General features: G+C 44.3%; 1 protein-coding gene across 7 annotated transcripts in view; it reads right to left on the bottom strand.

Moving 5' to 3' along the window:
- Nucleotides 1–25,052, bottom strand: part of dock10 (dedicator of cytokinesis 10) — a 300,424-nt gene that overhangs the window by 10,142 nt on the left and 265,230 nt on the right. For all 7 annotated transcript variants that reach the window (XM_085990455.1, XM_085990451.1, XM_085990458.1 and 4 more), the window contains 5 exons: nucleotides 24,559–24,705; nucleotides 24,056–24,266; nucleotides 21,635–21,825; nucleotides 17,693–17,793; nucleotides 11,521–11,659 (listed from right to left, as the gene is read on the bottom strand). In XM_085990455.1, the coding sequence (XP_085846581.1) occupies nucleotides 11,521–11,659; nucleotides 17,693–17,793; nucleotides 21,635–21,825; nucleotides 24,056–24,266; nucleotides 24,559–24,705 (789 nt within the window). The remainder of the gene's footprint in view (nucleotides 1–11,520; nucleotides 11,660–17,692; nucleotides 17,794–21,634; nucleotides 21,826–24,055; nucleotides 24,267–24,558; nucleotides 24,706–25,052) is intronic.

Genomic DNA, 25,052 nt, shown 5'->3' with positions numbered 1-25,052 from the left:
AAAGGATGGCCACCTGCATGGAGCAGCTAATGGGCCCCTCACATTAGCACATGCTAGCTATGGAGAAAAGATGGCAGAAGCTCATAGACCTCCTCTCTAGGAGGGATCTAAATGTAGACGTGGGTCCTCATGGCCCCACTGCTATGCAGGAAGGTGCTCGCCAGCTCCCTGCTAGCAGGGAAGTGTGGGTGGCTCATGAAAGGGATGATGGCGAGAGGGGACATGGAAGTGGGGGCTCCTTTCAAAGCGTTCACACTTCTCCCTCGATGCACCCCCTCAGTCAGATCCCCAGCTGCTTCCTCAGATCGCAATGGCCGAGTCTGCCCCCGCACAGTCGCAGGAGCAGCAGACTTTGGCGGGGCCCTCACAGGCTCCAAAACCCAAAGGACGTCCACCAAAAGTGTCTATGCAGTCGCAGCAGGGAAGTGAGCAACCTGCCCATCCTCTGCTGAAGCCACAGGGGATGCACCTCGTAGAAGCACGCGTAAAAGAAAAAAGACACAAAAGTAGATGCACAAGGGTAAGCACATGACTGTATAAAGAAATGTTATTGTTAAGGTTTTGTTACTGTCATCACACATATAAAAGTATTTATTTTCACCACTTTCCGGTCTTGCTCATTTTTGTCTGCTACTTTGGAAGTGGCTTTGTGAGTTGGAGTGAATGTGAGACATAACGTAACCTCCAGCAATGGGGGTCAGTGTGAAAGAATGGCTTGTTCATTGTAGAGATTCTTTAAAGTATTGTTGGCTAAGGGCCGGGGTGGGGGAGGGAACTTGGCACAGTACGTGGCAGCCATATGGGTGTAATGCAGGAAGTTAAGTAAATCTGGCCATAATGAGGCCATCCCTGGCCTCACAGGCAGCAATGAGCTCTGCTGCTGGTGCCATCTGGACCTCATGTTCCTCCAGCTCCTCCTCCTCCACTGAAGAGGCTGTGCGCTCTGCACCTTGCTCCTCATGCAGCTCTAATCCTCATTGCTGCACTATGTTGTGCAGCGCACAGCAGGCGATGATGATTCTGAAGGCCCTGGCTGGTGTGTACTGAAGGGCTCCTCCAGATCTGTCAAGGCACCTGAAGCACATCTTGAGCATGCCTATTGTTTGCTCAATGACATATCTGGTGGACATGTGGCTTTCGTTATAATGCTCCTTGGCTTAATTGCTTGGCCTCCTCAAGGGTGTCATGAGCCATGTCTTCAGTGGATAGCCCTTGACTCCAAGCAGCCAGCCGGTAAGTATGTTTGGTGGTGTGAAGAGCTGAGGGAGGGTGGACTGGTGCAGGACAAAAGAGTCATGACAGCTGCCAGGGAACTTGGCACACACAGGCATGATGACCTTCCTATGGTTGTAGATGAGCTGCACATTGAGGGAGTGGAAGCCCTTACAGTTGATAAAGACTCCTGGGTGATGGTGGTGTGCCTTGATGGCCACATGTGTGCAGTCGATGATGCCCTGCACCCATGGGAAGCCAGCCAGAGTGGCAAAGCCAAGCATTCGCTCTGTAACACTGTCTTCATCAGTGGCATAGAAACATAGAAGATAGGAGCAGGAGTAGGCCACTCGGCCCTTCGAGCCTGCTCCGCCATTCAATGAGATCATGGCTGATCATCCAAATTCAGTACCCTGTCCCTGCCTTCTCCCCATATCCCTTGATCCCTTTAGCCTTAAGAAATATATCCAACTCTTTCTTGAATATACTTAATGAACTGGCCTCCACCACCCTCTGTGGCAGAGAATTCCACAGGTTCACCACTCTCTGGGTGAAGAAATTCCTCCTCATGTCAGTCCTAAATGGCTTACCACTTATCCTTAGACTATGACCCCTGGTTCTGGACTCCCCGGCCATCAGAAACATCCTTCCTGCATCTAGTCTGTCCAGGGCTGACAGAATTTGATAGGTTTCGATGAGATCCCCTCTCAATCTTCTAAACTCCAGTGAGTATAAGCCCAATCGACACAATCTCTCCTCATACGTCATTACTGCCATCCCAGGTATCAGCCTGGTGAATCTTCGCTGCACTCCTTCCATGGCAAGAACGTCCTTCCTCAGGTAAGGCGACCAAAACTGCACACAATACTCAAGGTGTGGTCTCACCAAGGCCTTGTACAACTGCAGCAAGACATCCTTCTTCTTGGCCTTTGTAGCAAGAGGATTCGAGTACAACATACCATTTGCCTTCTTAACCACCTGCTGCACCTGCATGCTTACCTTCAGCGACTGGTGCACAAGAACACCCAGGTCTCTTTGCACTTCCCCTTCTCCCAATCTATTGCCATTCAAATAATAATCTGCCTTCCTGTTTTTGCCACCAAAGTGGATAACCTCACATTTATCCACATTATAGTGCATTTGCCATGTTTCTGCCCAATCACCCAACCTGTCCAAATCGTACTGGAGTTTCACGACATCCTCCTCACAGCATACCCTCCCACCCAGCTTTGTGTCGTCTGCAAATTTGGAGATATTACATCCAATTCCCTCGTCCAGATCATTAATATATATTGTGAACAGCTGGGGTCCTAGGACCGATCCTTGCAGTACCCCACTAGTCACTGCCTGCCACTCAGAAAAAGTTCACATAATTGGCTGACTTGTTAAACATGGCTTCAATGACCTGTGTGATGCATCTGTGGGTGGTCGACTGCAAAATGCCGCAAATGTCTGCTGCTGCAAGGAGCCTGAGGTGAAGAAGTTGAGGGCGGTAGTGACTTTGACAGCCGCTGGTAAGGTGTGTCCGCCAGGTCCTCTGGGCTGCAGGCCTTGTTCCAGCAAGCTGCAAATTTCTGCGACGACCTGGCGCGATAGCCTGAGCCTCCTTTGGCACTGCTGCTCAGTCATGCTGAGGAAGATCATCCTGTATACCTTGTACTAGGGGTATCGCCTCCGATACACTGCAGCCATGCACTGATGCCATCTGTCTGGTGGAGCATCAGGTCGTTGAGAAGAAGATTGGTGGTGATGTTGCTGCTGGCGGTGGTGCTCATCCTGGTCTGCTTGTGAGGACCAAGGTGAGACAGTATAAGCAGCACCCATGCTGGTGTAATAGATGGCAGGTCAAGTAGAGGACCTATCACATTGATAGTTACTAGCAATGTGGTGAGAGTGGCTTCTGAGGTTGCAGAAAAGACTGGCAAACTCTAGACACCTAAATCTGTACTCAAAATGGAGTCAGCATGAGCCTTTCCTGTTACGTCCGTGTAATAATAAGAAAAGGACTGCAGAGAACGGTACAACAGGTGTTTACTCAACGTGGTTCAAACTGCAACTGAAACAACAGATTACTACTCAGTGTTATATACAGGTGTGGTCACTGCCGGTACTACAGTATACATGAGCTGTAGAAAGTAGTTCCCCCCTTAAAGGTACATACATTACAATTCCTCCCCTTTTAGATTAACAGTACCATAACACTCATTTAACAATTAAATATCAAACTAATTACAATTAACACTTTTAACATGCAACATTAGCTGAAAATAGTCTATTTATAAATTCAGTCTTTGGGGAGGCTTCCTGATCCTTTCTGGATAGCGCCTTTCCCGAGTGTCTTGCTCTTGGTGCGGAGGCGATTCTGGCCCCCTGTCGTCGGTTGGTTCATCAGCTTCCGATGCTACTGTTTCTGGGGTAGATGCTACCTGTACATCGGGTTCATCACCGGGTACGTATGGGCGAGGCATGGGGTTGACTTGTTCCTGTGACTCTAGGATCTGGTCAGCATGGCGTCTCACGATGCTCTCCCCAACGTCCACTGTGTACATTAGTGGGCCCTGCCATGTGCATATCGTTCCTGGCTGCCATTTTTCTGTTCGGTAGTCGCGGGCCAAGACTGGTTGCCCTACATTGAAGCTCCTTGTTGGCTTCTCATGGATGTGCTGGAATTGCTTACTCTCACCATCTCTTCGTACGTTTGGTCTGAGCAAATCCAGGCGAGATCTTAACCTTTGGTTAAAGAACATCATGGCTGGGGCCTGGTTGGTGACTGCATGTGTCGCATTCCGGTAGGCGAACAGGAAATTGTCCACCTTGTGCTGCAGCGGAATGTTGTCATTGTACATAGCCTTTATTGCCTTCTTAAAGCTTTGTACGAACCTCTCAGCCAATCCATTTGTGGCTGGATGATACGGGGTGGATGTGTAATGCCTTACCCCATTCTTTTTCAAGAACCTCCGGAACTCTTCGGACACAAACTGTGGTCCGTTGTCGGAGCAAATCTGTTCTGGAAAGCCATTCCTGGCAAAAATGGTCCGTAGGACTGCAATAGTTTTCTCCGTGGTGGTGGAGGACATTTTGATGACCTCAGGCCATTTTGAGTGCGCATCCACGGCTAATAAAAACATTGAGTCCATGAATGGACCAGCAAAATCAATATGCACCCGTTGCCATGGAGGTGAGGGCCACTCCCATGGGTGTAGAGGGGCCTGTGGTGGTGCATTTTGGACTTTCTGGCATCCTGAGCAGCTCTTGGTCAGGTCCTCGATTTGTTTATCGATTCCCGGCCACCACACATAAGCCCTGGCTAGGCTTTTCATTATTACCCCTCCCAGATGACCCTCATGAAGCTCATTGAGCACTCTCTCCCTTAACTTGGGTGGAATTACCACTCGGGATCCACACATCAAGGTCCCCCGGCACACTGACAGCTGTTCTCTCCTTGTCGAGAATGCTGGCAACAGTGAGTCGCCACATGCTGGCCATCCCTTCACCGTCAAATCATATACCCGAGACAGTGTCAGGTAATTTCGGGTTTCCTTTTCGATACAAGCGTTAGTTACCGGTAGGTATTCAACCATAGTCGAATGGAATATTTCGACAGGATCCACTGCTGGTGCTTCCTCCATGCTGTTTCGTGCCCTTATATTCAATCTCATAGTGGTGCGCCCCTAGAAAATGTGACCATCTTTGTAGTCGTTGCGCAGTCATCACCGGAACGCCCTTCTTCGGATTAAAAATGGAGACAAGAGGCTGGTGATCAGTCAGCAAGGTGAATTTCTGCCCGTGCAGATAGTGATTGAACTTTTTCACTCCCCACACTAGGCTGAGTGCCTCCCTGTCAATCTGGGCGTAGTTACGCTCGGTTGAGGTTAGTGATCGTGACGCAAAGGCTATTGGCCTCTCTGAGCCGTCCGAGAATTTGTGCGACAGCACCGCTCCAATGCCGTAGGGTGACGCATCACAAGCCAACCGAATTGGTAACGCCGGGTTGTAATGGGCCAATACCTCTTTCGATGTGATTAGTGTTTTGCTCTTCTGGAAAGCTCGTCTACATTCGTCACTCCACTTCCATGGCACCCCAGTTTGCAGTAGGGTGTTCAGTGGGTGTAGTATTGTCGACAAATTTGGCAAGAACTTATGGTAGTAGTTTACCAGCCCGAGGAACGACCTCAGTTGTGACACATTTTCCGGTGCTGGAGCCTTGACTACTGCCTCAATCTTCTCTGGGGACTTATGTAACCCCTCTTTATCGATAACGTGACCACAGTACGAGATCTGTTTTCTAAAAAACTTGCATTTGGGGCAGTTAGCTCGGAGCCCATATTCCTGCAATCTACTGAGCACCTGCTCCAGGTTGGCAAGGTGATCACTGTCATTTTCGCCTGTGACCAGGATGTCATCCAAATAACACTGGGTCCCTGGGGTCCCTTGCAGGACTTGTTCCATTGCCCTCTGCCAAATAGCCGGAGCTGATGCTACCCCGAATACCAGCCGGTTGTATTGGTAGAGACCTTTATGGGTGTTGATTGTGAGGTATTTTTTTGATGCTTCTTCTACCTCCATTTGCAGATACGCCTGGGCCAGGTCAATCTTAGTGAAGCGTTTCCCTCCGGATAGCGAGGCGAAAATATCTTCAATCCGCGGAAGTGGATATTGTACGGTGTGAAGGACCGGGTTCACTGTTACCTTAAAGTCCCCACAGATGCGAACCTTCCTTGGTTCCCCAGGCGTGCTGCTCAACGATTTTTCATCACAGGGACAATAGGTGTAGCCCACTCACTCCAGTCTCCCTTGGACAGTACACCTGAACGTTCCAGACTCTCCAGCTCTGCTTCAACGGCTGGGCGGATCGCATAAGGTACCGGTCTGGCCTTAAAAAATGTTGGGCTTGCGTTTTCTTCAATTTTAATCGTTGCTGTCATGCCTTTTAGTGTTCCAAGTCCTTGCTGGAACACTTCTTTTGCGTCAATTAGGATCTTTGACAGTCGCCCAGGTGTGATGTCGTCATCCTTTTTGTCAGCCACAGTCAGTGCCTGTATGGAATGCCAATCCAGTTGTATTTTCCGGATCCATTCACGACCCAGTAATGGTGGTCCTCCATCTTGCAATACATACAGGTCTAGTTTTGGTGTTTCCTTACCGTTATATATAACGGTCACCCTTATTTTACCTTTGGGGTAGACTTTTTGCCCCGTTTACGTCTTCAAAATAATTTTTGTGTCTCTCAAGGGTATGTGTGAGAATAGCCGCTCGTAGTCCCGTCGGTTTATGACTGTTAGGGCTGATCCTGTGTCCAATTCCATCTTTACCTGGACTCCTGCTAACTTGAGAGTGACCCAAATGGTTCGGTGATCCTCCGTTGTGATCACATTATGTAGTTTCAGACAACTCAGTTCCCTGCTTTCGGAGTCATTATCACTCTTTTGTTCGTCTGAACTATTCTTCGTTATCTTATGTACCTTCTTGTACTTCCCTTTGGTCGGTTTCTTATTGCTGGTTTTCTTTCCCGACCTGCAGACTCGTGCTATGTGTCCTACTTTTCCACACTGTCTGCACACTTTGTCCTTGAACCAGCAATCATTATGGTCATGTGTTGTTCTGCCGCAGCAATAGCACTTCACTGTTCCGTATGACATTTCATTTGTGCCATATTCTTGCAGTCTCCGTTGTATCTCTGCAGCGCCCCGTGCTGCTGCTTCGTGTGATACTGCAATGCTGAAAGCCTTGTCCAGCGTAAGATCCTTTTCTGATAGAAGCCATTTCTGGGTTCCTTCACTTTGAAGCCCACACACAAACTTGTCCCTTAAAGTATCTGCTAGTCCCATTCCAAACTGGCAGTGTTTCGATAGCTTGCGCAGTTCCGTTAAAAACTCAGCATTACTTTCATCTTTATGCTGGTTCCTTTTGTGAAACTTAAATCTTTCTGCTATCAGCAGCGGTGTGGGGTTTAAGTGGTCCTGTAGGATTGACACTATGTTTTCAAAATCCTTTTCTACTGGCTTCTCTGGGGTTACTAGGTTTCGTAGTAAGCCATATGTTTTTGCACCCATTGAATTCAACAATACCAGCGCTTTCTTGTCATCTGGCACTTCATTCGCCTTGCAGTATACTTCTATGCGTTCGACATATGTCGTCCAAACTTCGACTTCATTGTCGAACGCTGTGATACTGCCACTCTTCAGCATTTTTGGGTGTGGTTAGACTGGCTTAAAATAGCGTCTCCCGCGCTTTCCTTTCTTCCCAGCTGCGGCTTAAAATGGCGTCTCCCGCGCTGCTGCCAACGCCGCTCTCGGCGGTCCTCGTGGCAAATGGCGGCGCCCTGTGTGTTTCGCGCGCTGCTCCTGCGCTGCTGCCAACGCCGCTCTCTGCGGTCCTCATGGCAATGACAGCACCTCGCATTTTCCTGCACGCCTCTCTCCCCCGTTGACGCTGCTCGGCCCTTGAACACCGGCTGCGCTCTGCTCTCTCTCGCCTCTCTCCCCCGTTGACGCTGCTCGGTCCTGAACACCAGCTGCGCCCTGTGTGCTCTGCCCTCTCTCTGTCCCCCGTCGATGCTGCTTGGTCGGGCTCTAGCCCGTCGCTGTCCGGGAAGGGTCTGCGCAGTACCTGTTGCCAGCCCGTTTTGCTGGACCACCGTGACTGGAAAGCCAAGCCTGGCTCTCGACAGCCTCCCCTGCGATGCTCAAATCTCCGCTGGATGACTGGGTGGTTGCTCGTGGTCGACGCCCGTGCTTCTGGACTCGACCTTCTTCCACTGTTCTCCAGGAGCAAATCCCTGGGAGGTGATGCAGAGTTGCAGGTAGGTTCGAACTTGCTCGTCGCCACTGTTACGTCCGTGTAATAATAAGAAAAGGACTGCAGAGAACGGTACAACAGGTTTTTCTCAACGTGGTTCAAACTGCAACTGAAACAACAGATTACTACTCAGCGTTATATACAGGTGTGGTCACTGCCGGTACTACAGTATACATGAGCTGTAGAAAGTAGTTCCCCCCTTAAAGGTACATACATTACAATTCCCTTAGGCAAGAAATGAGGTGTCATGTGGGAGTATTTATTCTGATTTCCATGCTCTCCATTAATGACCTCGCTCAATGACCACTGAGCTTCTACCTCACGTTGACAGACGTGGTTCTCGAGCTGCGTGATTCCTGTGGCCATCCAGCAAAAATCAAAAGGTCTGGTTAAAATCCCTGTTAAGTGTCTCACAACAATGATTTAATGAGCTTAATTAGATCGCCCGCCTCTGCCATTGGGGTCCATGGCGCACTGGCAAACGCGCCCAAGTTAAAGGCACGAGGAGGTGGGATGATGGCGGGTTCCCGACGCACTCGCAATTTCTGCAACTTTTACTGCTGACCTGCTTCCAAACCCGCACGCCCGGCAGCGGGAAAATCCCAGCCAAAATTTCTCTTTTTGTACCTAATTTGACATTGAATTCAACCACTCTAACTTCCACTTCCTTCTCAGTCCTTGCGCTGTTAATTTCACAATCCTTCAATCTGATTAGTTAAGGAGATACACAATTGCTTGCCCTGTTTCCCTCGCTGCGACATTATCGGTTCAAACTTTCAGCAACTTGCCACGCAAAAATTTTAAAAATCTAAATGTGCAAAGGCAAGTCTAACTAATGGCAGATGCTAATAGACATGCTGCCACAGCAGATTATGACTAGCTAACTAATTTGTGGTCAATATAATTTATCATGTATAATGAGGCCAACGTTCCCTCTAATTTTTTTTCCCTACGTGGGCCCTTTAAATTTGCTGCGCAGCCGCGCATGTGCAGTATCTCTTCCAGCGTTTGCAGCTGATGAGCGGCCAGCATGGGACCTCGCGATCGGTGTGCGGCCACATGGCTGCGCACCTTAGGGGGAACATTGAATGAGGCCCCAGTTAATCTTACTGTAGTGCTTTACCTATTCATTTATCACTGAGTGTCATTAAAGATTAGAATCTCTGTACCTAAATTACAGCCAGATGCTGAAAAGATGTTCAGCACCGGATTATCAAGTACTGAATAAATTCACAGACCAGGTTCCAAACAATTAGTATAATTTACAACTTACAGCAACAATTACTCACTTCCTTGTTCGCTGTCTGTGAGAATTCTGCCTTTGGATTGGCTGCTTAGACAGCCTCTTGACGTCACAGCAGTTCGCACAAGGGGATCCCCATTAACTTCCATTGATCTGAATTGAAGGCCGGCAGACCTGAAGTTCTCGACACAGGGATCGCAAGAGCCTTGTGCGAAGCATGCTTCGGGGCCAGCACGAACACCTTCGCTTCACTGCTGACCGCAAATTCCGGGCTATTGTAGTCGCAGGATCAGAAACCCATACCTGTTCCTTTATATACAATATTACACATTTTTTGTATCTTTAATTGATATATTTCACTGATGGTTATGGCCAAAAGTTACGTTGATGTAAAAGTCAAGACTAAAAGTGACCAGGTAATAAAATACTGCAGATTCTGGAAATCTGACATAAAAACAGAAAATCCTGGAAACACACAGCAAGTCAGGCACAGCATCTGAAGAGAAGTGACAAGATTCTGTTTCAGGCATAACCTTTCATCAGAATTTCTCTCAACAAATGCTGTACCTGATTTGCTGAGTGTTTCCAACATTTTCTGTCTGTAAAAAGTGGCCAGGATTATCATATGTGAAAGAAGAAACATGATAGAAATTAACCTGTTTGTCTAAATAAAGAATTAATTTGGCTATTAATTCTAAAGTTATTGCTAAATATTTGCTGGCCAAATAGAAGAATTTAATTCTTAGAATTAACATCAATGTGTGCTTAAATATTACTGGAGCTATGTAGCTAAAACCTATTTGTTCGAGTTTAGTGGTCTGCATCTGTCTGTTTATGCAGCTATTACAGCTAAATAAACCAAGCTCAATTCTGAAATGAAATTAGATTGCAAGTATTAAATAATAGTTAGAACAAAAAAATCAGATATACAGTATTTAGATACCACAGACTTTTCTAAAATTTAACAGAGTATTTTAAAAGGTTATGTTGAAATTGACAGAAGTAATTGATGATTGCTAAACATAGTACTTGCCTTTTTCAGTAGACCTGCTATCAGATTGAATAAATCATTAAAAAATAATTAATTCTTAGAAGAAAACAGGAACGTGCGTAGGATTAATTTGCATATGCAACCTTTCCATTTGAGCAAATAAACATCCTTATATTGTAGGCTAGATTCTCATTCATTTGCAGTTGATGGATAGAAAATCTAGGGGGAGAGGACATTTCATGTTCAGACCTCCCTGTTTGCACTTAAAAATGGGGCGCCAGAGTGTGTGCAATGGAAGTGGCCACTTAGTGACAAGTTTCCGCCATTGCTGATTTTCGGGGAGACCTTGATCCAGGTGACCAGAGTTCCTACTGAAAACAGGTGGGAGCCTCATTACTAAATGCAAATTGGGGTCAAATTACTTAGTAACGACCCGTATGCTATCCTGCCTGACTACCTGTGATGAAATATTCCATTCATCACTGCCTGTGACTGTGGTCGGTTTCAGGTTTCTCCTCACCATTGTATTGTATATCACTGCCTGTGACTGTGGTTGGTTTCAGGTTTCTCCTCACCATTGTATTGTATATTGGAATGTATGGAATGCATTGTGTGTAGGGCTCCGCCCATACCTGGCCCCTATGTAAGCAAGCAGTCTGGCCTCATATCCAGTACTGCAGATCTCCAGATGGAAGATACCTCTCTCCACTGCGTGTTATCTTCTAAGTTAATAAAAGCCTTGTTTTGTTTCGCTAACATCGAGTCTCGGAATTATTGAGGCACATCACTACCAGCATTTCCTGCGCCTGCTCCTGCCCACAAACCAAGTCATTGTGAGCATAAGTAACTGGGATTCTCAGCTGCAGTCAGGGGAAGCAGGATGGAGTTTGAGGCACATTTTTATGGCAGCCGCTTGTGGGTTTTGAGCCTCAAAGGCTTCCAACTTTAATGTTGCTGCTGCTGTAAGTTCCACAGAAGCATTACCTGCTGCTCTGAAGTGCTGCTTTTTATCAGTCCCAATACATCTACCCTCCCCTTTTAGGTGCTGCTGCAAACCCTTCACATTCAGCCTGATTTCCTGCCTCCAAAGCACTAAGTTGCCTATTGGGAAGCACGTTTCGTGCTCACATTATAATGAGGACCCCGAACCAAAATGATTGGTCCTTCTGCATCCTCCTCCGGGTGGTCACTGCGTATGCCCCAAGTCCGGGCAAATGAACTAAAAGATGAACAGTGCAACTTACAAGATAGCGGCAGTTAGGATAGTAATGCTAACCTGCTCATTCATGACTGCAGACAACTCGCTGAGCAGATCTCTGTAGTGAGACTTCATCTCCTCCTGGTATTCTAATTGGTCTTCTTTAATAAGCCGTTCATTAACCTCTAGAGCATGTCCGCATGCAGCTGCAAATTGTCTGCACAGATAAGATAAAAAACAAATTACTGAGCTAATTGCTGATCATTTCATAATGATTTAGAGCACATCATTGCTGTTTTTAACAGCATTGCAGACAAATATCTAAATTCCTGCATTATTTGGCATCCGGGTGACTGAGTGCAATTAAGCCATAGGATTACAATTTCTCAGGGAAGTTAGTCGAATCCTCTATTACTTTAGAAACAGATAAAATACTTGTCAGAAGTTTTACTAAAGTTATTAAGTAGCACTGTTGACTTAACTGACCTGATAGCCTCAGTTTTCATATTTGTCACAGAGGTGACATAAAAGCAGATTGCACAATAACAACTTGTAAAGTGTGGTAGTGACAAAGCTAGCAGAGCCAACAGATGTTGCACATGAAGAATGGTAGGTACCATTTCCACTGCTGACAGCTGGTACTGTTGCTACAGTTTGTGGGATAGAAATCTGCATGAATTGCATCTGCTTTTAGGGTGTAAAACTGGCACAAAGCATACCAATTTAGGAGTGGGATTGCCTACGAGCAACCTACTCAGCCATTGGTCTCACTGCCAAATTTGTGGTACCCATTTTTTAGGCATTCCGGGCGGACGCCTAAAATAGGCATTAATCTCTAAATATGAAACATAGAAGATAGGAGCAGGAGTAGGCCATTCGGCCCCTCGAGCCTGCTCCGCCATTCAATGAGATCATGGCTGATCATCCAACTTCAGTACCTTGTCCCTGCCTTCTCCCCATATCCCTTGATCCCTTTAGCCTTAAGAAATATATCCAACTTTTTCTCGAATATATTTAATGAACTGGCCTCCACCGCCCTCTGTGGCAGAGAATTCCACATGTTCACCACTCTCTGGGTGAAGAAATTCCTCCTCATTTCAGTCCTAAATGGCTTACCCCTTATCCTTAGACTATGACCCCTGGTTCTGGACTCCCTGACCATCGGGAACATCCTTCCAGCATCTAGTCTGTCCAGGCCTGACAGAATTTTATAGGTTTCGATGAGATCCCCTCTCAATCTTCTAAACTCCAGTGAGTATAAGCCCAATCGACACAATCGCTCCCTATACGTCATTCTTGCCATCCCAGGTATCAGCCTGGTGAATCTTCGCTGCACTCCTTCCATGGCAAGAACGTCCTTCCTCAGATAAGGCAACCAAAACTGCACACAATACTCAAGGTGCGGTCTCACCAAGGCCCTGTACAACTGTAGCAAGACATCCTTGTTCCTGTACTCGAACCCTCTCGCTACGAAGGCCAACATACCATTTGCCTTCTTAACCGCCTGCTGCACCTGCATGCTTACCTTCAGCAACTGGTGCACAAGAACACCCAGGTCTCTTTGCACTTCCCCTTCTCCCAATCTATTGCCATTCAAATAATAATCTGCCTTCCTGTTTTTGCCACCAAAGTGGATAACCTCGCATTTATCCACATTATAGTGCATTTGCCATGTTTCTGCCCAATCACCTAACCTGTCCAAATTGTACTGGCATTTCACGACATCTTCCTCACAGCATACCCTCCCACTCAGCTTTGTGTCGTCTGCAAATTTGGAGATATTACATCCAATTCCCTCGTCCAGATCATTAATATATATTGTGAACAGCTGGGGTCCTAGGACCGATCCTTGCGGTACCCCACTAGTCACTGCCTGCCACTCGGAAAACGACCCGTTTATTCCAACTCTTTGCTTTCTGTCCGCCAACCAGTTTTCTATCCAAGTCAATACCTTGCCCCCAATCCCATGTGCCTTAATTTTGCACGCTAATCTCTTATGCGGGACCTTATCGAAAGCCTTCTGAAAGTCCAAATACACCACATCCACTGGTTCTCCCTTATCTATTTTACCAGTTATATCCTCAAAAAATTCCAGTAGATTAGTCAAGAATGATTTACCTTTTGTAAATCCATGTTGACTTTGTCCGATCCTGTCACTGCTTTCCAAGTGCTCTGCTATTACATCTTTTATAATGGACTCTAGCATTTTCCCCACTACCGATGTCAGGCTTACCGGTCTATAATTCCCCGCTTTTTCTCTGCCACCTTTTTTGAATAGTGGGGTAACATTAGCTACCCTCCAATCCATGGGTACTGTTCCAGAGTCTATCGAGTTCTGGAAGATGACCAACAATGCATCTACTATTTCTAGGGCCACTTCCTTAAGTACCCTGGGATATCGATTATCAGGCCCTGGGGATTTATTGGCCTTCAGTCCCATCAATTTTCCTAACACCATTTCCCTACAAATACTGATTTATTTCAGTTCCACCCTTTCATCAGACCCTATGTTCCCCGGCATTTCTGGGAGGTTATTTGTGTCCTCCTTTGTGAAGACAGAACCAAAATATGTATTTAGTTGGTCTGCCATTTCTTTGTTCCCCATTATAAATTCCCCCGATTCTGACTGCAAGGAACCTACGCTTGACTTCACCAATCTTTTTCTCTTCACATATCTATAAAAGCTTTTACAGTCAGTTTTTATGTTCCCTGAAAGCTTACTCTCATATTCTATTTTCCCTTTCTTAATTAATCCCTTTGTCCTCCTTTGTTGAATCCTAAACTGCTCCCAATCCTCAGGATTATTGCTTTTTCTGGCCAATTTGTATGTCCTCTCCTTGGATCTTATGCTATCCCTAATATCCCTTGTTAGCCACAGTTGAGTCACGTTTTTTGTTTTATTTTTATGCCAAACTGGGATGAACAACTTATGTAGTTCATCCATTCGGTCTTTGAATGTTTGCCATTGCCTATCCACCGTCAACCCTTTGAGTGTCATTCCCCAATCAATCCTACCCAACTCGCTCCTCAGACCATCGTAGTTTCCTTTATTTAAATTGAGGACCCTAGTTTCTGAGTCAACTACTTCATTCTCCATCTTAATGAAGAATTCGATCATATTATGATCGCTCCGACCCAAGGGGCCTCGTACAACAAGATTGCTAATTAATCTTTTCTCGTTACATAATACCTAGTCTAAGATGGCCTGATCTCTGGTTGGTTCCTCGACATATTGGTCCAGGAAACCATCCCGTTAACATTCCAGAAATTCCTCCTCCACAGTATTGCTACTAATTTGGTTAGCCCAATCCACATGTAGATTAAAGTTACCCATGATGACTGCTGTGCCCTTATTGCATGCTTCTTTAATTTCCCTTTTAATGCCATCCCCAACTTCCGCCTTACTGTTTGGAGGTCTATATACCACTCCCACCAATTTTTTTTCCCCTTAGTATTTCTCAATTCTACCCATACAGCTTCCACATCATCAGAGCTAATATCCTTCATTACAATTGTGTTAATCCCTTCTTTAACCAGTAATGCTACCCCACCTCCCTTTCCTTTTTGCCTATCTTTCCTGAATATTAGGGGCGTAACGCCAGATCATGGCACAATCCTCCAGCTCTATATTGACAGGAGAAACCCTGTTCTGTAACTCGAGGATGAGGTCGTGTAAGCTCTGAATGATCACATTAGGATTCCTGGAGAAAAATTAAGGTGAGAAAGAATGACAAGCACATTCTACCTCAGTGGATTTAAGTGGCAACTGTAGAAACCCATGGATGAAGTTTCTCCATTTGGCTCCATTTGGTTTCTCCAGTTTCTCCTTCAAACACAGAGGTCAAGAAATTGGTATTTAGGAAACACCTTCTCTTAGAGCCAAGAGAAGCAAAAGTGTTCCCTGGACTTTATAGGAGTCGCAACTGACCCCCTCCCCTCCCCTCCCCCACACTCCTGACCGACATGAGGGCCGCTGACAATGAGGCAAGCGCCCCAAAATTGACATCTCCTGTTGGGCGAGTTGTCTAGTTTGACTGTGTCCTCTTGTCCTACTCGACAGTTTAGTTTGATCTAACATTCTGGATCTACCTTTTCTATGCTGCCTTTTTGGTACTGAAAGGTACAAGTCTTATACTATTTACCTATCACTTTACAAAACTTGCATATGGTGCAAGTCATTTTGTTTGTTTCCTTTCCTCTCCCAAAACAATTATTTCCATTTGCTTATACTGTATTATAAAATATTTGGATTTTTGTCACATGGCCCAAGGTGTATCTGCTCCAGCGCCCTCTGATCCTCCTGGTATCAGTGCATCCTTCTTTTCACATCATCATCACTGGGGGGAGAATATGGCTGTCTACTCTGGAACTCTCTCCCTTAAACCCTCCTTCCCAGTTGTTAAGTATATTCAAGACTGAGATCCATAGATTTTTGGACACCCAAGACAATCAAGGGATATGGGGATAGGACAGGAATGTGTTGTTGAGGTAGAAGGTCAGCCATGATTTTATTGAATGGTGGAGCAGGCTCGAGGGGCCATATAAGAACATATGAAATAGGAGCAGGAGTAGGCCATACCGCCCCTTGAGCCTGCTCCGCCATTAGTAAGATCATGGCTGATCTTCTACCTCAATCCACTTTCCCGACCTCTCCCTATATTCCTTGATTCCCATAGTGTTCAAAAATCCATTGATCTCTGTCTTGAATATATTCAATGACTGAGCATCCACAGCCCTCTGGGGTAGAGAATTCCAAAGTATGGCCTACTCCTGCTCTTATTTCTTATGTTGCAACATCTCTACTTCTCTCTCCACCTTCAAAAGCTTTATTAAAGCCTGTTTGTACATTTTCTGGCTTGTTGTCATAGTCTGGATATTGCTGTTCTGCAGCACAAGAGTGAAAACTGAAACTCATATGATGCATCGCACACACACAAACTTTCTCCACATGTAGAATTCCCTCATCTTTTTCTACCTGAGTGTTGTGATATGGTTTGCTGTGGTGCACACTGCATATTATAGTTTCACAGGTGAAGAGCGAAAATTACAACTTGCCCGATACATCAAGCACACAGAGAGGGTGATTGTAACTTTCATTGCCAGACAAAAAATGGATGATGGAAAAAAAAAATCGGATGAGATGTAAAACAGACTCACAGTTCACTATCACCCATTTTTCATCTGACGATAGAAGTTAAAACCAGCCGCACTCTGGCCAGGGTAAAATTTCTAACTCAAGGTCCAGGTTCTTGACATTAGAGTAGGCTTGTCTGATGGAAATTTCTTGCAGGTACTTTTAACACTGAGCAACCAATTTTATGGGTAAGCCCAGTGATCTTTTCAGAATTTTGGCATTTTTGATGTATTCTTTATGTTTGCAAAGATTATTTCCAAACTACAGGAAACTTTGTGCTATCCGGCACCGACGGGACCGAGCTGCTGCCGTTCCCTCAAAACTGCCGTACACACCAGAGCTAATGTTGAAACATACGGAGATTTTCATCTCCGTATGAATCAACAAACCCTGTTGCTTAGCAACAGCCTCTAAACAGTCGGCAAGCATCTCTGTAGCGTCTCTAGCTGAAGCTGTTGCTTAGCTACAGACGTTGCAGAGCTTGACTGTTCAAAAAAAGCAAAGAAAAGAAACAAAAAGAATAAAAAACGGCTCCTGATTTTTGCCGGTGGCTCGAGCTTGCCGGACGGTTCGCCTCCGGATAACACAAAGTTTCCTGTAATGCACTGATTGATAAATACAATGAAGAAGAAAAATGATAGTTGAAAATAGTGTGAAGAAATTACTTGAACAATTTGATTGGGCAGTTTTGTAACACTTTCTAGGTTGCGAATGGTAACTTTGGAATAAAATTGAGGGGCTTGATTGCTCAGCTTGCTTCTGATTATTCATTTGCAACTTTTTGAATTGTTCATATTTTCTGGATATTTGGTTGGTAACTTAATAGATAATTGCTTAATTCAGCAATTATAAATTCTTGTCCAATGGACACATGATGCTTTGAGGTTCGACACCCTCAAGTGCAACTCTTTTGAAGCAAGATGCTTTTGAAAGGCATGAAATAATAGAGGCCTGTTAGATATAAAACTTTTAATTATATAGGCTAGACTTTCCAACCACGTAGTTTGCATATTACTTACATCTTAAAGAGTAGATGCAAGGAATCTGTGGATCCATATTCTAAATCAGGAAAATTAATCTTTAATAGTTTAACCTTAAACTTCCCACAATGCTCACCTGAAAATTTCTTTGAGGAGTTTTACTTGGTTGTCTGGATATTTCTTTGCATTCTTTTCCTCTAGAAAAGCCCAAGCATAAGCCATGGGCCCTGCATTTACCTGTGCAGAACAAAGATATAACTAAATGAGCGTCACTGCAAATCAGTAAAACAAAAAAGAATTACACGTGAACACAGTATCATCCTTGGAATCATTGTTTGCATTAGATTAACACAAGAAAGCAGAGAACAAGAAAAGACTGCATGGGCCATCAAACTCACTCCTTCCAGAAACAATGTACAATCTCCCCTAACCTAGGTTCTATCTCACTTATTTAATCAACTAAGGGGAAAGCTCTTTAAAATTTCTCACTGACCCCAAAGACAATCAAACAAAACTCTGTAATTCCTGTCCACACTGCGACATCCTTCATTCAAACCTGGCTAGTTGCTTTCCACAAATGTCATTCGTATGATCCCAACAGCACAGAAACATTGCAATTCAATGATCACCTTTGTCTACACTTAATCCGTAAATATCCTAAATCCCAATATTTAACCAAATATTTATTCAATTGTTTTTTGAAGGAGTTAATTGATATCACAGTAACTGCTTTTGCAGAATGTCTGTTCCACATATCTAACAGTTCTTCTAGTCTCAACACACCTTCACCTGATGTGTGTAACTTTGAAACTTGTGTCCTTAAATTTTGTCCTCAGATCCAAAGCAACTAGCTTGCTTGCATCTTACAATGTTTTCTTTAAGCAAAAAGATTATTATGCATGCATGTTTATCATGTGTCACAGCATTCTGGTAACGTCATGTGCACACCTACTAGTCAGTGCGACAAGACCATTCTGAAATAACAGAAAATGCTGGAAACACTCAGCAGGCCAGGCAACATCCGTGGAGAGAAACAGAGTTAACCATTCTGAAGGTTATCTTGGACACAGCAAGATTCACCTCAGATTTTTCTGATTGTCTTTTCTATGAAGGAGCTGATGTTGAACTGAGAGTCACTAGGGTTTTAGTTTCTTAATCAGTTATATGAAAAAAGTGATAGAGGAGAGAAAATTGCATGACATTACTACATTAGATACATAACATCAGATATCAAGTTGTATCTTGGCCTGTTAGAAGCCAGATTCCATTTACTCAGGTTACATTCATTTAATTCACTGATTCATTTATGGCAATCCCACTCTCCTCCAAGTTAGATTTAATCTATTATGTCTCCATTTACATAATTCATTAATTTGTGGATGGTCCATTCTCACTGAAGCATATATGTATTTCTTCAGAACATGTTTATTTACATAATTAATTCCCAGTTGGCCTTCTGCCACAGAAGACCTACTAGTGGGGAAAATGCTAGAGTCCATTATAAAAGATGTAATAGCAGAGCACTTGGAAAGCAGTGGCAGGATCGGACAAAGTCAACATGGATTTACAAAAGGTAAATCATTCTTGACTAATCTACTGGAATTTTTTGAGGATGTAACTGGTAAAATAGATAAGGGAGAACCAGTGGATGTGGTGTATTTGGACTTTCAGAAGGCTTTCGATAAGGTCCCGCATAAGAGATTAGCGTGCAAAATTAAGGCACATGGGATTGGGGGCAAGGTATTGACTTGGATAGAGAACTGGTTGGCGGACAGAAAGCAAAGAGTTGGAATAAACGGGTCGTTTTCCGAGTGGCAGGCAGTGACTAGTGGGGTACCGCAAGGATCGGTCCTAGGACCCCAGCTGTTCACAATATATATTAATGATCTGGACGAGGGAATTGGATGTAATATCTCCAAATTTGCAGACGACACAAAGCTGAGTGGGAGGGTATGCTGTGAGGAAGATGTCGTGAAACTCCAGTACGATTTGGACAGGTTGGGTGATTGGGCAGAAACATGGCAAATGCACTATAATGTGGATAAATGTGAGGTTATCCACTTTGGTGGCAAAAACAGGAAGGCAGATTATTTTTTGAATGGCAATAGATTGGGAGAAGGGGAAGTGCAAAGAGACCTGGGTGTTCTTGTGCACCAGTCGCTGAAGGTAAGCATGCAGGTGCAGCAGACGGTTAAGAAGGCAAATGGTATGTTGGCCTTCGTAGCAAGAGGGTTCGAGTACAGGAACAAGGATGTCTTGCTGCAGTTGTACAGGGCCTTGGTGAGACCACACCTTGAGTATTGTGTGCAGTTTTGGTCGCCTTATCTGAGGAAGGACGTTCTTGCCATGGAAGGAGTGCAGCGAAGATTCACCAGGCTGATACCTGGGATGGCAGGAATGACGTATGAGGGGAGATTGTGTCGATTGGGCTTATACTCACTGGAGTTTAGAAGATTGAGAGGGGATCTCATCGAAACCTATAAAATTCTGTCAGGCCTGGACAGACTAGATGCTGGAAGGATGTTCCCGATGGTCAGGGAGTCCAGAACCAGGGGTCATAGTCTAAGGATAAGGGGTAAGCCATTTAGGACTGAAATGAGGAGGAATTTCTTCACCCAGAGAGTGGTGAACCTGTGGAATTCTCTGCCACAGAGGGCGGTGGAGGCCAGTTCATTAAATATATTCAAGAAGGAGTTGGATATATTTATTAAGGCTAAAGGGATCAAGGGATATGGGGAGAAGGCAGGGACAGGGTACTGAATTTGGATGATCAGCCATGATCTCATTGAATGGCGGAGCAGGCTCGAAGGGCCGAATGGCCTACTCCTGCTCCTATCTTCTATGTTTCTATGTTTCTATGTTTGATGTATTGAGGCCACATATTTTTATTTATTTTCTGCCTGACCCGCTGCCTAAGATGCCTGATTCCATATATTGAGGATGTATTTATTTATTTCATAAATTGCTAGCTCTGTTGCTGCCACAGAAGCATGATTCCATGTGCATAACTACGAGATGGAAGGACTGAAAGGGAAGTATAATGGTAACTACGGATAGTTTAGTACTTGCGTGTCAGCCTCGGCTTAATGATAGCACTCTTGCTCTTATTCAAAGGGTCATGAGTTCAATCCCCACTCCAGAGACATGAGCACATAATCGAGGTCGACACTTCCATGTGTACTCAAGGAATGCTGTACTGTCTGAGGTGCCATCTTTTGGATGAGACATTAATAGCATCTCCCTCCCCTACTATCTTTACCATTGAGAAGTACAAGAGAAGCAATGCCTTTAGAAGATCATCACCTCCAAGCTGCCCTCCAAGTCATACATCATCTTGACTTGGACATATATCATCACTGGGTCAATATCCTGGAATTCCCTACCTAACACCACTGTGGGAATATCTAACACCACTGTGGGAATACCATCACCATAAGAACTGTAGTGGTTCAGTGAGAAGGCCTACCACCACCTAAGCTCTGGAATTCCCTGCCTAAATCTCTCTGCCTCGCGATCTCTCTTTCCTTCTTTAAGACGCTCCTTAAAACCTACCTCTTTGACCAAGCCTGCCTTAATTTCTCCTTATGTGGCTCGGTGTCAACTTTTTTGTCTTATAACACTGCTGTGAAGTGCCTTGGGACGTTTTACTACGTTAAAGGGGCTATATAAATACAAGTTGTTGTTGTTGGGATAACTAGTGATGGGCAATAAATGCAGTCTTTCCAGCAATGCCCATCATGCTTTGGGATGTCCTGAGGACATAACAGGCACTATATAAATACAAGTATTTTCCGTATTCTCACAAATAATGTACTTCTCTCCTAGTCAAGAGGTGGTGACTAAACATTCCATATTGTGGAAATGTATATATTTCTTTGTTATAAAGTACAGGAACGTGTTGGTCAAGATCTATCCAAAATTAACTAGAAATATATACTTTGTTTTCCAGTAAAATGGGATAAGATTTCTCACTGTGCATAAACACAGAGAATTCATTGAGAAATGTGTGTAATATCACATGGTCAAGTTTAACAGCTAAATAATAAAAAAAAAATTCTTTCAACAAAAATACCCTTACCTTGGCACTGACGCTTCCCTGTAGTTTGAGTTGCAGGCGAATCATGTCCACGTCATTCATACAGCACAGGTGATTTAGTTCTGAAACCTTCCTTGACATTTCATCAATTGCCACCTCAATGGGATTCAGCTCTGTGCTCTGCTGGTTCACAACTTGAATTCTCTTCTTAACGTATGGAAATGTCTGGCTAGCTGCATCAACAAACCAAGAATACTTTTGAAATTAAAACATAATAAAGCTGCATTTACACTTATTGGCACATATTACAGCAAGGTAATACAGTATCATCATACAATTACAGAATAAATACATCATCTGCTGTAGCACTGAGCTATACAGATCATGAAGATCCTAGGTTCAATCCTTGGCTTATGTTGAGTCAGCCAACATTATTATCGTGACAGCAGTGGGGCATTACAATTGATCTCGTGTGATCCCATGCTAGGGAAGAGGAAAACCTGGCCACCGTTCCCACTCCTAATTATTAATTAGTGAACTCTGCTGGAAGTGCCTGTGTTAACACATCACAGGTGCCAACCTGGAAAACCAGCAAAAGTAGACCAACTACAGGAAACTTTGGTTTATCCGGAGGTTAACTGTCCGGAATGCTCGAGCCACCAGCAAAATTCAGGAGTCGGTTCAGTAAGTTTTTTTTCTTTTCGTTGCTTTTTTTTCCCACCAGTCAGGCTCTGCAAGGTCTAGCTAAAGCTGTTGCTTAGCTACAGAGACGCTTGCAAGCTACGGCCAACTGTTTAGAAGCTGTTGCTAAGCAACAGAGTTTGTTGCTAGATTGGAGCTCAAAAGCTTCCGTATGTTTTAACATTAGCGCTGGTTTGTCCGTCAGTTTTGATGGGACGGCAACAGCTCAGTCCCGTCGGTGCCGGATAGCACAAAGTTTCCTGTACTTCAAAAAAAAAAGGCGACGCAGCACCAAAAAAGGTTAATCGTTCAAAAACGATGCTAATTATGAGTCCATGAGATGTGAAGCATGTGTTTGAAGTGGATGCCTTGAACACTTGGAAGTTACTCTTCCACGTGAGATCGGGTGTGAGAAATTGTAACCCAAAATTAGTCCATTCAACACAAATTTCCCCCCTAAAAGTGAATGCAACGAGACCGATGTATCCCCCTTCTGTGTTTTTGTCTTAAATTGTGTTAAAATATTGTCCCAACTCTGTATGCAGCTTAGGTGATATTTTTTCTCTCTAACATGATTATCATCAACTGACTTTTGAATCCTTTCAACAACAACAACTTATATTTATATAGTGCCTTTAACGTAGTAAAACGTCCCAAGGCGCTTCACAGGAGCGTTATAAAACAAAATTGGACGCCGAGCCACATGAGGAGATATTAGGGCAGAAAAGAGGTAGATTTTAAGGAGCAAGGAGCATCTTAAAGGAGGAAAGAGAGGTAGAGAGGTTGAGGGAAGGAATTCCAGAGCTTAGGGACTTGGCAGCTGAAGGCACAGCCACCAATGGTGGAACGATTAAAATCGGAGATGCTCAAGAAGCTAGAATTAGAGGAGCGCAGATATCTTGGAGGGTTGTGGGGCTGGAGGAGATTACAGAAATAGGGAAGGTCGAGGCCATGGAGGGATTTGAAAACAAAGATGAGAATTTTAAAATCGAGGCGTTGCTTAACCGGGAGCCAATGTAGGTCAGCGAGCACAGCGATGGGTGAACGGGACTTGGTGCGAGTTAGGACACGGGCAGTCGAGTTTTGGATCACCTCAAGTTTACATAGGGTAAAATGTGGGAGGCCAGCCAGGAATGCATTGGAATAGTCAAGTCTAGAGATAACAAAGGCAAGGATGAGGGTTTCAGCAATGGATGAGCTGAGGCAGGGGCGGAGACGGGCGATGTTCCAGAGGTTGAACTAGGTGGTTTTAGTTCTGCCGCAGATATGTGGTCGGAAGCACATCTCAGGGTCAAATATGACGCCAAGGTTGCAAACAGTTTGGTTCAACCTTAGACAGTTACCTGGGAGAGGAATGGAGTCGGTGACTAGGGAACAGAACGAATCAAATATTCTAATTCACATCTTATTAGGTTCCGGACATTGTCTGTGGAATTAACTCCATCATCTGAAATTTCTGTGGGGATTGCCCGATCTACTGTTGCAACTTTGGTGGAATCCCCGGAGAAATGACATAAAAACAGCTAAATGAGGTTTCTGCGAATCTGCAGAAATTCTCCCCTTCCCCTTAACTACAGAACAGATCTACACAGCTCAAAGTACAATTATTTTAATTTTGATTAATTTTTGATTAATGATTAATTCACGGATTTGGATTGGTCAATATACGAAAATTCTATGATAGATTGTTTGTTTTAAACTATTTAATTTGAGCATCCTGTTAATGATCAAAGCTGATAAACTTTAGGAGCTTGTTCTCTTCATTTTAAAATTATTACACACTTGTTAAGATTGTCCTTCTCTTGCATTGTTCTTCTACTCCCCCGTGTTTTTTTCCAAACAGAGTAAAAGGGGTTTCAAACACAAAACGTTTGATGTTGTGATGTCTTTCAAAATCCGTTCTCCTTTCAACAAGTTCTTTTTCATCGAAATACGGTGTGACATAAGTAACCTGGATATAGGCAAACTTTGGATCCAAATCTTTGGGATTGACCTGAGTGAAAAGAACACCACATCTGAGATGCAGAACACAAATCTTCAAATAAAGATTGTTAATTGCTGCTGTTTCTTTTCTACTTATGCAAAAACAGTTTCAGAATTAGTGATACTTTAATTAAAAATTATTTTCATTTCAAAATTTTAAGTTGCGCATTGATAAGATATAGCAGATATGATACATCTATATATAATTGTAATTGCTTAATGTTATTTTACTCTGGTTTTATATATTTTATTTTTAAACGAACTCATCCAAAAGCTGCCTGGGTTGTGACTGCAGCCTTTACCTTGTTAGAATCTTGGATCATTTTCACATTCTCTGCTCCATATTTATCTGAGTATAGTTTCAACAACCTCTGGGAAATTTCTGAGAGTCCAGTTAGCTTGGGCTCTTTATAAATATACTCTTTGCTGTCATCTTCTTCAAAAAATGCCTGACCAATAAAAACAAACACTGACATCAAAACACAGGTTTCCTATGATAATTTAACTGGTTAAGGTAGTGAGTAACAGCGTTATACGAACCAGAACACCCCAGGTTTAATCCCTGGCCTTTACTGCTTTCAGTAAGGCTGCAGTAGAGACATTGGGCAGGATTTTCATTGGGCCGTGGAGGCGGGATTGGAGGCGTGTGGGGGGTTAAAATCCTGAAATCGGGGGGCACAAACCCATCCTGCCCCCCAACCCGCCTCCATGCCAGTTTCAAAGGAGGCGGGTACCCGACCCGCAGTGGGACCCGCCTCCCCGAGGCGGGAAGAGGATTAGTGCCAATTAACTGCCT

This window comes from Somniosus microcephalus, chromosome 6, assembly GCF_052327205.1.
Source record: "Somniosus microcephalus isolate GS21.2 chromosome 6, FLI_Smic_1.0, whole genome shotgun sequence".
Classification (NCBI taxonomy): Eukaryota; Metazoa; Chordata; class Chondrichthyes; order Squaliformes; family Somniosidae; genus Somniosus; species Somniosus microcephalus.
The sequence above is the reverse complement of the archived record's forward strand: the minus strand, read 5'-3'. Positions and strand labels throughout refer to the sequence as shown.